Consider the following 13,228-nt stretch of genomic DNA (forward strand, 5'->3'; position numbering starts at 1 on the left):
TGGGCAGAGGCTTGCAACACAACTGTTTATTTGCAGAACAAGAGTCTGCATCGTGCCTTGGGGCACATGACTCCGGAGGAGGCTTTTTCTGGGAAGAAGCCTGATATTGGTCATCTTTGTATCTTTGGGTGCATTACATACTCCTACATACCTAAGGAGAAGAGGACCAAACTAGAGCCCACCGCAGAGAAGGGTATCTTTGTGGGCTACAGTGAGACCTCAAAGGCCTTTCTGATTTACTTTTCTGTAGAGAGGAAAGTTGTTATCAGGCGGGATGTGAAGTTCGAGGAGGACAGGGCCTTTAGAAGGTCACGGGAGTTAGAGTATCTGGATCAGCCAGACCCTCAGCAGCAGTTGAGTCAGTCGCAGGGATCCAGTGGGCAGGGATCAGGAGGATTCGGAGGTACATCTATGACGATGTTAGGTCCGTCAGTGAGCAGTGGCTCACCGAGCCAGAGGGGTGGTGCTCCGGGCAGCATGCAGAGCAGTCCACAGCGCAGTTCACTAGGGAGTCCACTGATGGACAGTTCACACGGTACCTCAACTTCTACAGGTTCAGGTGCATGCAGGAGGACAACAGACAGACAGTCAGGAGTTCAGGTTCCTGATGATGATGAGGAGGAGGAGTTTCATTCTCCAATGGGAGAAGTATGCTCAGGGAAAAGGAAGCCCAAGTGGCTTCAGGACACCTTGAGAGATGCCACATTTGTTGCTGAGCCTAAGAGGTCGGTCAAAGAGAGTAGACCACCTGCGAGGTTTTGTAGCTATATGGCAATGGCTACCAGCATCCTCGACTCTGAGCCTTCTAGTTATGAGGAGGCAGCTAGCCAGCAGGTTTGGAGAGAGGCCATGTAGGAGGAGTATTCTTCTATCATGAAGAATGATGTTTGGGAGGTGGTGGCGAGGCCTGAGGGCAAATCCGTGGTTACTTCCAGATGGCTTTACAAGGTAAAGCATACTGCAGATGGCAGCATTGAGAAATTCAAAGCGAGGTTTGTGGCTAGAGGGTTCTGCCAGGTAGAGGGAGTTGATTATGAGGAGACCTTCGCTCTCGTGGCTCGATATACTTCGATCCGCTCCATTATATCGATAGCAGCAGAGATGGGCTGGAAGATCCACCAGATGGATGTGAAGACTGCATTTCTCAATGGCTTCATACAGGAGGAGGTGTACATTGAGCAGCCACAGGGCTTTGAGGTGCATGGGAAGGAGTCCCATGTGTGCAGACTGACGAAGGCCCTTTATGGCCTGAAGCAAGCTCCCAGAGCTTGGTACTCCAGGATAGATACATACTTGTAGGGGATGGGTTTCACAAAGAGTGAGGCAGATCCTAACCTTTACTATATTGTGATAGGTGAGGAGCCTCTCATTTTGGTGCTGTATGTGGATGACTTGGTCATTACAGGTGCATAGAGACTCATAGAGCACTGCAAGAGAGATCTTGTGGCGGAGTTTGAGATGAAAGACATCGGCTTGATGCATTAATTTTGGGTTTGGAGGTGTGGCAGGAAGAGGGGCATTTCTTCCTGGGGCAGGGGAACTATATTGTGGACATCCTTGGCAGATTCCACATGGAGGATTGTAAACCCATGTCGAAACTGATGATCACCAACTGGAAGAAGCTTCATGCTTCGGATTCCGAGTTGGTGGATCCCACATTGTACAGGAAGCTAATTGGTTCATTGATGTATTTGGTCAACACTAGACCAGATATTTGTTTTGCAGTCAACACGATGAGTCAGTTTATGTGTGAGCCTAGGGAGGTTCACTGGGTGGCTGCAAAACACATTTTGCGGTACTTGCAGGGGATAGTGGATTATGGTCTGGACTACAGGCAGGGGGATGGAGTGAGATTGGTAGGTTATACTGATTCTGATTGGGCAGGTTGTGCTTCTGATAGGAAGAGCACTTCAGGGTGCTATTTTGGCTTGGGTTTAGCAGTAGTGTCATGGTTCAGCCGGAAGCAACAGTCAGTAGCATTGAGTTTAGCGGAAGCAGAGTATATGGCAGCCAGTCTAGCTAGTTGTGAGGCCATTTGGCTTCGCAAGATGTTGTTTGGCTTATTTGGTCAGCTGTTGAGACCTTCAATGATTTACTGTGATAATCAGAGTTGCATTAAACTCACGGAGAATCCAGTATTTCATGACAGGTCAAAGCATATCGGGATCAAATATCATTTCATCAGAGACTATGTTCAGAAGGGAGCTGTGAAGCTTGAGTATATTCCCACTGATGAGCAGGTTGCAGATATTCTTACCAAAGCCTTACCACGGGGCAAGCATGTCTACTTCAGAGACAAGATGGGTGTGGTGAGGAACACCTTCCTCGGTAAGAGGGAGTGTTGAAATTTGGTACCGGAGGACAGGTGGTTCCCTAAGTCTTTGATCTTTGGCCTAGAGAAAAGTGTCCAAAAGAATTTAATTTTTCTCCTAAAGTGACTTTATAATTTTTATAAAGTCAAATCTAATTTAAAAGTGACTTTAAGTGATAAAGTTACTAAAGTCTAATTTTAAAGTGACTTTAATAAAGTCAATGTAAAATTAGAAAGGAAAAGTGACTTTGGAAATAAATGACTAAGTGGGTCTTTATTAAAGTGGGGTGAATTAAAAAATAGAAAGTGAGATTTAAATGAGCATTTAATCTCAGCCCTAGATCTCAATCTATTTCAGCCATTGGATTTAGGGATTCCCCAAAAGTCACTTAGGGTTAGATTAAAGGAGGGAAAGGAGGAAAAGGTCATTAATTCTTTCATGAGCAGATTGAGAGAAGGAGAGCAAGGGAGATTTCTAGACAGTGAGGAGAAGGAGGCAGCAACTTGGCACACATTCCAAGGCAGCGTTTCAGCAAGTTCGTACAGCTGAGTTAGCACAAAGTGAAAGGCAGATTTTTGCACGATTTTCTAGAAAGGCCATACAACAGTTTTGGTTCAGATTCCAAGGAGGCCGTACAACAAGTTAGCACAAAAATTGAGGAGCAAAAAATTTGAAGTTTGCTGGCACGTTTTTCAAGGGAGGCCGTACAGCAAGTGGCTGTACCTTGGCATGCTTTTCTAGGCAGAAATTCGTACAGTTGTGCTGCTATTTTTTCTACACAGAAATCAAGGAAAACTGTACAACAGCATTTATGGCAGCTTGCCTGCTTTTCTAGGCAGTCCGTACAACAACATTTAAGGTTGAAATTTGGGCACAAAAATCGAGGAGGCCGTACAACATTTATTGTTGTCCTATTTTGCTGTTTGCAAGTTTTTCCAGTTCGCTGTGAGGCACGGAAAACGAGATAAGTTGTAAAAGTTTTCTTGTTGATTTTTTTGCTGAATATTTTCTCTCACTATAAAAGGCATTTTCCAGAAATAAGAAAGAGCTTTCGGACTGGTTTTCTTCAAGAGTTGTAGGGGTTTTTCCAAGGTCACCTTGACTAAAAATCACTGTGTTTAAATGTGTTGAATCACTGTTTGTATGTGCTGATATTTCTTTCTGCATTTTCTAGCATTCTGTAATATTTCCAGCATTTGTGTTTTCAACAAAATTTATTTTCTAGTTGTTGAATGTATGGATATGGGAAAGGGCATTTAACTATTTTGGAGAAATAAGGTGAAACTGAAAACCGGGGTGGGAAATGAGAAATTTCTATAAAATCCTCTTCCTTTGCCTAGAAGAGCATAGTACCTTGCTTAGAAAGCAAGCAAGCTACATCTTTCAAAACCTTCTTGGAAAGGGTTTGGGTCACTCATATCCATTGACTTGTTACACATTAGTGATTCCATACATATCGGGTCTCCTCCCACTGATGAAAGTTCGTAAATAGAAGGGAGCCTTAGATGAGGTGACAGTGGGCTAGGACTCCATTTGTTGCCCTTCGCCTAGCATTTCCCCTTTAGGGATTCCCCTTAGGTCCCCTGCTAGTTTGAGCGGTAACATGTTTAAATGAATGTCTAATGCATGGAATGATGTTTCATGATCTTTAATGTGCCCTAATTTAATGCGAATTTGTCAAAACATTGAAGCTATTGGAAGTATTGCATGCATTATTCATAGATAATGATGAATGAATGTTCCTAAAGGTCATTTTTGCGTATTGCATCCTTGAAACTCTGTTAACTATTGTCAACGAAATGTAAATTCCTAGAGTAGATGTGAAGCTACCTCCTTTAGGGCTAGCAAAGCTGCCTTTAGGTCTCGTTGAAGAGCGAAGTTCTCAAATCAAGATCATTTTTGACTCCAATCCTCCCAATTGCTAGGCACTGGTCCTAGATCCTTGGTGATACAATTGAAAAATCATTCTTCTTTCACCTCTCCTTCACCTCTTTTCTAATCCCCTTGAGGATAAGGTAGCCTCCCTTGGGCTTGGTGCAAATTCCATTAGGGAATGTCTCTTGCAAAATCATCTAGACAGTCTTCTGCGTTGGTGTTTCCTCTATCTCTCCTCTTGATTTGAGGCAATTCTCACAGTCAAATCTCAATATAATTGATGCCCTAGCTATCATGTCAAGTGGGAACCCTAGGTGTTGTCCTTCAACTTGGGATTCTTGAAGGCTTGAACTTTAGAACTTGTTGAAGTATATCAATCACAACCTTTTCTCTCATCTATCTGGACCTTGGATGAACTTCTATCGTGTCAAATATCTCAACCCTAGGCCTCGGGTAGTCTTTCAAGGGGTTTTTCTTGGAAAGTCCTCCTAGCTTCTCCCAAAGCTTGCACTTTCATTGAATCTTTCCATTGAATGAGCCACCTTGCCTCACTTAAGACTTATCTTAGGAACATCTATCTCAAGTGAGGGATACTAGGACTCCTCCTGTCGGTGAAAATCCGAGAAGAGAAGGGGACATAGGCTGTGTTGACAATGGGCCTTTGTCCCTAGGTGTTGTGCCCTCTAGCTTTAGTCTATTTACTAGGCCGGCTAGTTTATGCAGCAATAGGTCCAAAAATTGCTTGCTTTTGAGCTATCTTATGTTGAAGTTTCTAAGTCTACTTAGTTAGAAACCCTGCATGCACTTTATCTGATTTATTCTTACCTACTTATTCCGTTACTTAACAAGTTATTTGCAATGTAAATACTGAAAATAAACACTAATGCATGCTCAACATATTACAGATCAACAACTGAACGAAATAGAAACAATCACACCATATGACACCATTATTTTTTGGACCAATGTCTCCGGAAAAAACCAATGTGGGAAAATCGGTGCAGCTATCTGAGGGTTTTCTTATTAAGCAATATTAGAGTACAATCTGGGTGCTGAAACTGGCCTACACAACAGAGAATTTCCTTGGCAATAATACCTCTCAGTTTGAGACAAATCTACTGGCTGAAACCCCGGATAATCCTTTCGGCAGCTCCTTAACACCAATCTACCCCAGAAACCCTAGTGTCAACCTTTTTTGGGTTGCGTTAGCCCCTCTCTGCCCATTGCTGGCCCTGCGTCACTCCAGATGGGTTTGCGTCAGCGTTAGGCGGCCCTGCGTTAGCCCTCTGGCCCTCCGCGTCAGCAACGCTGGCCTCTCTGAGGCTCTGCGTAGCTCCCTGCTATGTCTGTGTGAGCTCTGGCTGCGACTGCATCACTCTCCCTGGCTACTGCGTTGTTCTACCGACACTATCTCTGCCTCTCTGTTTCTCTGTACTCAATGCCCCTCAGCTGCAACCCCCGATCACTAACTCTATCTCTCTTAGCAAACCCCGCTTTAGAGAATAAAATGACTGATCACTCTAGTGTATTTTCCAAGTGACCCTCAAGCCTCCTCTTATATTTTCCTTGTTGACATATCAACGGCCGAGATTAAGTCCCTAATCAACGACTAAGATTAGATATGGCTTGATCCATGTCTTTTGGACCATTCTAACACAATTTCATATTAATACACATTAATATTTTATTTTCCCTAAGTTTAGACTTGGGGACTGCATTAAAAATATTAATTATTTTAATATCTCTTGAACTGTTTAGAATCTGTCCAAACCCTTTTTGGGTATTGGAGATCTCATGTGCCCCAACCTCTCCACCAAATTTCGTGGCTAGAGCACATCTGATGCTACCACAAATCAACGCTCCCTCTTAGCGAGGACTGTGCTCTAGCAATACTCCTCACTGAGTATTACTCTGACCTTCCGGCATTGGTCCCTGTGTTGATGCTAGGCCTACTGCCCACCATCCTCTGCACTGCTGTATCCTGTACTGCTACCCATGGTTCTGCCACTGCCACTGCTGCATCTGTACGACAACTCCCTTTGCATTCGTGCTGCTGTTGGTCCTTTCTCACAACACTGCACCTCCTCTCATCATGCTGCATCGTGTTGCCCACTGTTGCACTGCAACTCAGTTATTGAGAAGTAACTAATCTCCCAACTTTGACCTCTCTGTTGGGCTAGAGACACCTACTGATGCTGAAGCTCCCCTCGCCGCTGACAAGTGCTCCCTCTCTGACCTCTGCACTGTTGCAACAACTCCCTGCATCTTGCACTGTTGCACACCTCTCTGTGCCATCCTGCACTGGTGCAACACTCCTGTGCCTCTCGCACTGTTGCAACTTGCTAGCCTCGCGCTGTCTCGAGACTCCTGCACTGGAGCTCTCTCTGCCGCTCCATCCGCATCTGTCTCTACCGACTCAACGAATCCTGCTACTCCTCTTCGGGGCTCCCGTAGCAAGTTCTAATCCAAGAGGCTAGGTACCTCGAGGATCCTGCCCCTCATTGCTTGTAGTCCGCCTGACTACAGCTCGATGTCTCCCCACTTCTGCTCAAGTGGCGCATGTGCACTCATGGCACAACGATTGTCTGTCAAAACTTCCTTCTCTGCCCTTGCTAGCGCTGCGTTACTCTCGGAAGACTCTCCCTTACTCTTCTTTCTTGGACACTGGGTTGCATAATGACCTAGCTCCCCACAGTGGAAGCACTTGATCTTGGAGAGATCATTCTTCTTCCGCTTTTGCTACTTTCCCTCAAATGCTAGGGCAACATCTTCCTCGTCCTGCTTGACTTTGATCCCCTTGCTGCTGCTACCCGTCTTCCACTGCCGTCTGATTTCTTCCTGGCGAAGAGCCGCCCACATCTCGTCTCAAGGTGGGAGAGTCCCTCTACCCAGTATACTCTGGACAAATACCTCCCAGTCTTCTGAGACAACATTCAGGGCGGTCCTCACTATCAACTCCTGATCCGTCGTGGCTTCTATAGCAGTCAATTGATATCAGATCTCATTCAGTCCTTCGAGGAAGGTGTCAATCAGTTCTCCCTTCTTCATCTGATACGACCTCAATTGATTCTCAAGTAGCATTCTTCTCTGCACAGAAGTATGTTGGTACAATTTCTTGAGGGCCTCCCACATCTCATATGCCGTTTCCTTCTCGACAATGTGTGGTACTACATGGTCCTTGACCCCATCAAGGATGATGCTCTTGGTCCTCGCCATTGCCTCCTCGTACTTGTCGTTACCATTGGAGTCGTCTGGGATAGATATAACCTTTAAGGGTGAAGTTCTTGACACGATTTCTGTCAAGTACGGATAAGATTCTAGCCTTCCAGACTGCGAAGTTCGACGCTCCGTCCAGTCTATCCTGGTCTCTTACTCCGTGTAGTGCCATGATGCTCTTCTACTTCCCTCCTGGAAGTTCTCTGTTCGACTCCTCCAAGTCTCTACTTCTTGTCTGGAAGTTCTCTTCTGGACTCCCTTTGAGTCCTGATTTCCCTGCTAGAAATCCTTGTGCCGCTGTCGAGATGCCCCCTACTCTAATCGTCTTGTGCAATCGCACCACTGATCCGGGTTCCTCGGCTAGAAACCCTCGGTAGCAACTCCCTCCTCTTGGCCTTGCTCTATCAGGTACTGTTTTGACTACAGTACCTCACCAGCTCCTCTCTGCAATATTCCCACAACCTTCTAAACCCCAGCAACCTGAAGGTGAGAGCAACTAGGTTTTGCGCAATCCCGACACGAGCAACCCGACCTCCTTAGCCAACTGCGTTAGCCCTCCCAGCTTCTGCGTGGCTTTGCGTGAGGCACCCTTTGCCTTCCTTAGCCTCTGCACTACCTCTTCTCAGCTCACCCTTGATGATGCAGGCACTTCGTCACCCTTCCCTAGTTGTTGCTTTGCTAGAAACAACTTCTGTCACCTCGGGACAACTATTTTCTGTTGCTATTGCTCCGCTCGGCTGATGTCCTCAGTCCTCCTGTGATTTGCAATCACACTCTGATACCATGTCGAAGTTTCTAAGTCTACTTAGTTAGAAACCGTCCATGCACTTTATCTGGTTTATTCCTACCTATTTGTTCCGTTACTTAACAAGTTATTTACAATTTAAATACTGAAAATAAACACTAGTGCAGGCTTAACATATTATAGATCAACAACTGAAGGAAACAGAAACAATCACACCATATGACACCATTATTTTTGGACCAATGTCCCCGGAAAAACCAATGTGGGAAAACTGGTGCAGCTATCTGAGGGTTTTTTTATTAAGCAATATCAAAGTACTATCTGGGTGCCGAAACTGGCCTACCCAACAGAGAATTTCCTTGGCAATAATACCTCTTAGTTTGAGACAAATCTCCTGGATGAAACCCCGGATAATCCTTCCGGCAGCTCCTCAGCACCAATTTGTCTCAGAAACCCCTGCGTCAACCTTTTCTGGATTGCATCAGCCCCTCTTTGCCCAGCGCTGGCCCTGTGTCGCCCCGGATGGGTCTGCGTCAGCCTTAGGAGGCCCTGCGTTAGCCCTTTGGCCCTTTGCGTCAGCAACGCTAGCTTCTCCGAGGCTCTGCATAGCACCCTGCTACGTCTGCATGAGCTCTGGTGGCTACTACATCACTTTCCTTGGCTACTAGTGTAGGGGCCTAACACACTATCTTTGCCTCTCTGTTTCTCTGTACTCAATGCCCCTCAGCTACAACGCTCAATCACTAATTCTATCTCTCTTAGCAAACCTCGCTCTAGAGAATAGAATCACTGATCACTCTAGTGTATTCTCCAAGTGACCCTCAAGCCTCCTTTTATACTTTTCCTGTTGACATATCAACGGCCGAGATTAAGTCCCTAATCAACGGCTAAGATTAGATCTGGCTTGATCCATGTATTTTGGACCATTCTAACCAGTTTCATATTAATACACATTAATTTTTATTTTCCCTAAGTTTAGACTTAGAGACTCCAGTAAAAATATTAATTATTTTAATATCTCTTGAACTGTTTAGAATATGCCCAAACCCTTTCTGGGTATTGGAGATCTCATGTGCCCCAACCTCTCCACCAAATTTCGTGGCTAGAACACATCTGATGCTACCCCAAATGAACATGTTAGTCCATGTGAGTATCTTCAAGTTGCTTTGACACCTTGCTTGCTTAACATATGTGCTATGTTGCTCTTTTAAACCCCCCTTGCTGCCACAAAGTGAAGCTGGTCCCCTTTTAATGATGATCACACGCTTGTAAAGGTATTTCCAAGACGGTGTTTTGAGTGTTTCAACTTGGATATGACTTGGCTTGACTTTGAGGCTGCAATGGGCCTTATCTCTACTTTGATGGATGTGGGATGATGCCTTGGGGACCATAGATGCATCATGAATTGTGAGACTACCATGAAGAATGATGACCATGGTCAAAGAGGTGTGTGTACATAAGAAGATGGTCCATGTGGGGAACAAATAGGTGCACCAAGATAGAGGGAAAATGGGGAACTTACAAGAAGCGATTACCTTTATAGGAATTTTAACAATAAGTGTTACTTTGAATCATTTGTTTTAATAGGTCCACCTCCATGATGCTCGCATACCAACCCAAGACATAAAAATGCCCATCAAGATAGGGAGTTACTGCCCAACAGGGGGAAGTCATTAGAACCACAAATCTAGAAATCATGAAAATGAAGCTAAGAAGACTTGCCATGACTATCCACCATTGAGGATCTAGGATACACTTTTACACTTCATCCTACATGGCCTTATAGGGCTATAAATTGCACACATTTTGGCTTACAAATGGTGTGGTCAAAAGTTTATGAGTACCCTTGCTGAAAGAGGGGTAGTAGGTACCATTACATATCATGCATGGAGGTCACGGTTCTCGATTTGAGTGACTAGGACTCTATTTGTTTTTTACAATGAAAACCTTGTGGGAAAGCTCGAGTGATTCTCCAAATTCATGGACAACATCCTTAGTAAACCTGTCAATGTAGACTAGTGCGCCTCATCCAGGGGGATTCAAACTAAGGCACTTGCCAGCATGAAACTAATTGAGCTAATCTCTTGGGATGAATGAACAGGATACTATACAAAGGAAAGTAAGTGATTATAGCACTTTTGCACCTTTGGTAAAAGCATGGTTGTTTGGCAAAGAATCGAAGAGCAACTATGTAAGTAATTTCAAAGTTCTGGTCCAAATTTCAAACTCTTTTCTTGAATTTTCTAACTTTGTAGATGACACTTAGTGGAAGGAGTTGGTTGAAGCTGTTTTTCACTAAATGCCCTCAATTGCAAAAGTTTGTAGTTTAGATATTGAGTCAATCTTGTAGTGCTTTCGGGTGTGATGGCAATTGGTATACAATAAGAAGAGAAACCATTTGAAACAATTATTGAATGATTTAATATTTGTGTAGTACAACCTTCTATTGAGCTGCAACTCATTGCTGAACAAGAAATATAATATATATCCAGTTGTTGAGGCGGATATTGATCCATCTTGAGAGCAGATGGTGGAGAGTAAGTTGACAATGTTTGCAGATGATGACTTGAGTTAGATGGAGTTGGAGCCATTTGCAACACTAGAGGTTCCAAGCATTAGAGATGTACCTCGAGTATTAAGGCAAGTGGATGATGTAGAGCATTGTGATGAGAACCCTTTTTTAGGGGATGATTTTGATGATATGTTATACTTGGTTGTAGTGGTATGACTTCTTGGGACTCTGGAAGCCATTTAGATCCTCAATGTTCATGTATTTTGGTCCAGATAGGTATCATACTTGGTGTGATTTTGCTATATTCATACTAACATGCTATATAGATGAGCGAAATTTACATATTTGGTGTCTAATATATCTATATATATATATATATATATATATATAGGACTGGATTTCACTGATCACGATGCAGTATGTCTAACGCCTCTTCAGACTTGGGAGTGAATGCCATCAGCACAATTTTAATGGGAATTTGGTCAAGGGGCCATGAGTGGGACACCCAATTAGTGTGTCATTGGTGGCTTGAACCCTTGTGGGGGGACTAACAACACCTTCTTTTTATTGACCTGACAAGCCATTGTTGACTTGAATATATAATATTCTCTTGAAATTTGAATATTTATGTTTTCTATATGTTCATTTTTTTGCCTTTTTTTACCAGATCTAGTTCAGTAGGACTTTGCACTTTTGGTTTTATTTCTGATAGCATTGTTTTGCACAAACTCCCATATCAATATTATGGTCACCATTAATGTTAATCGGGGACTATTTCCTTCCAGTTAGGAAGACTTGATGAAACTTAGTCCCCAAGTTTCAAGTGGCCTTGATTAGACTATGTTTTATTATTGTAATTTGTGCTTTTTACTTTATTGTTCCCAACTGTTGTACATAATTCATATGGGGCTTGGTCACTCTTTATATCCCAGCTAAATATGTATACTTAGTGATAACTGTAGAGACTAAACTTAATCACACTCCAACAATATATATACACATAATACATAGAAGAGTGTACCATATGTATACATCGTGGAAATCTTCTTCTAATGCTCTCTTGTGTTATCTCATGGGTGAATATCTTTGCATTGTTTTTATTCTGCCCATATGAGCGATAGTAAATAGTAAGGATCGTTAGCATCAATCGATACAGGTTGTTGAAGTTAAAGGTTGTTGGGATTATGGAAAAATACAAGTATGTGAAGTACATGGGAAATATATAAACTAATCAAAACATGATGAAATGCTCATTTACTTTTCCATATATTTTGTATTATATTAGTTTGTAAATGGTATTTTGTTATAGAAAGGTTGTGACATAGGTCTAATTTCTTTTTGTAGGAAAGGAATTGGAAGTGTTAGTGCTTCTGGAGGTACTGGTTGGGCTGGGGGTGGTGCGGGAAGAATTGCCATAGATTGTTACAGCAAGCAAAAGAGTGTGAAAATTATGGTGCATGGTGTGTTTTTTGTTCCAATTTCTAGACAGAACTACCTTTTAACCTTAATGCATTAACAAAATTGTTTTTTATGGATGAAAAGGAAAGAACAATATATGCATTGTGCTTTGTCGATGCTAGTTCATTATGAACTACCATTTGCTATAGGTTGATATTTATTTTTGAATTTCTTATAGATGATATGAACAAGTACATTTTTAATCTTTTGTGGATTGTAAATGTCTAAAAATATTTGTTATTATGTTACCTTGTTTATTTATTTGTACGAGGAGGATTCACTTCTTCAGTTTTTTTATGGAATTTTTTCCTTTTACAGTAGTTGGTGCTAAAGGTTATGTATTCAAGAAGTATTGTAAAGGTTCTTATTTCACTGTTTCCTTCGCCATCATGCAATTGAGTAATTTAGGGATAAAATTATGGTAATCAAAGCTTGCATATTGATTCAAATATTACAGTTATGCTCCCTTGTGATAGCCATTACAATTAGAGAATATGACCTGCCTAATCAAAGAGTTGAGATCAAATGCATGATTTAGAATCTTTAGTTTTGGTTGCAGTTAGATTTTGGCAGATGGGTTTAAGATCTAAAAAACATTATTGAAACCAAGTTCTCTTCTCAGTAGCTTGTTTATATCGTAATCTTTTATCAAGAAATGAAATAAAAGATTATGTAAGTGTATATGCTGAAGCATATTCCAAAATTTGCCTTTTAAAAAGGCTGCAAAAAAGAAACCGTCTGCTATGAAAGCCAGCCTATCGTCAAAATAGATATCCATGTAGCCTGTATACTTTTTTAAACAGTCTATCTGCCTAAAATACATATATAAAACCATAATGTTCAGGAAGCATGACAAAAATATGATCAAAATGCAAACTGTAGCTGACAAAAAGACATGTGATCAGATCTGCTTGCTGAAGCCCATATCCTGCTGCTGTGACTGTCAGGTGGAGAGGAAGGATGGATGAAGGAAATGTCTTTCCTGTCTATCTACTGCAGTCTGTCTCTGAAACCTGCCAATACCCTAGATTCTGTCAAAGGCCCTCCTTGGACAGAGTATCTATGGTAATATTCCTCTCCCTGTAATATGTCTTCAATAATAGGAGACAC

General features: G+C 42.5%; 1 protein-coding gene across 2 annotated transcripts in view; it reads left to right on the plus strand.

Annotated features, from left to right (window-relative positions):
* LOC149256630 (uncharacterized) overlaps window positions 1-13,228 on the plus strand; it is a 396,827-nt gene that overhangs the window by 31,041 nt on the left and 352,558 nt on the right. For both annotated transcript variants that reach the window (XM_089460804.1, XM_089460805.1), the window contains exon 3: window positions 12,005-12,120. In XM_089460804.1, coding sequence (XP_089316930.1) covers window positions 12,005-12,120 — 116 coding nt within the window. The remainder of the gene's footprint in view (window positions 1-12,004; window positions 12,121-13,228) is intronic.

Source organism: Pinus tabuliformis, chromosome 7 (genome assembly GCF_031772625.1).
Source record: "Pinus tabuliformis cultivar Carrire ecotype Pingquan chromosome 7, CPIR1, whole genome shotgun sequence".
NCBI lineage: Eukaryota > Viridiplantae > Streptophyta > Pinopsida > Pinales > Pinaceae > Pinus > Pinus tabuliformis.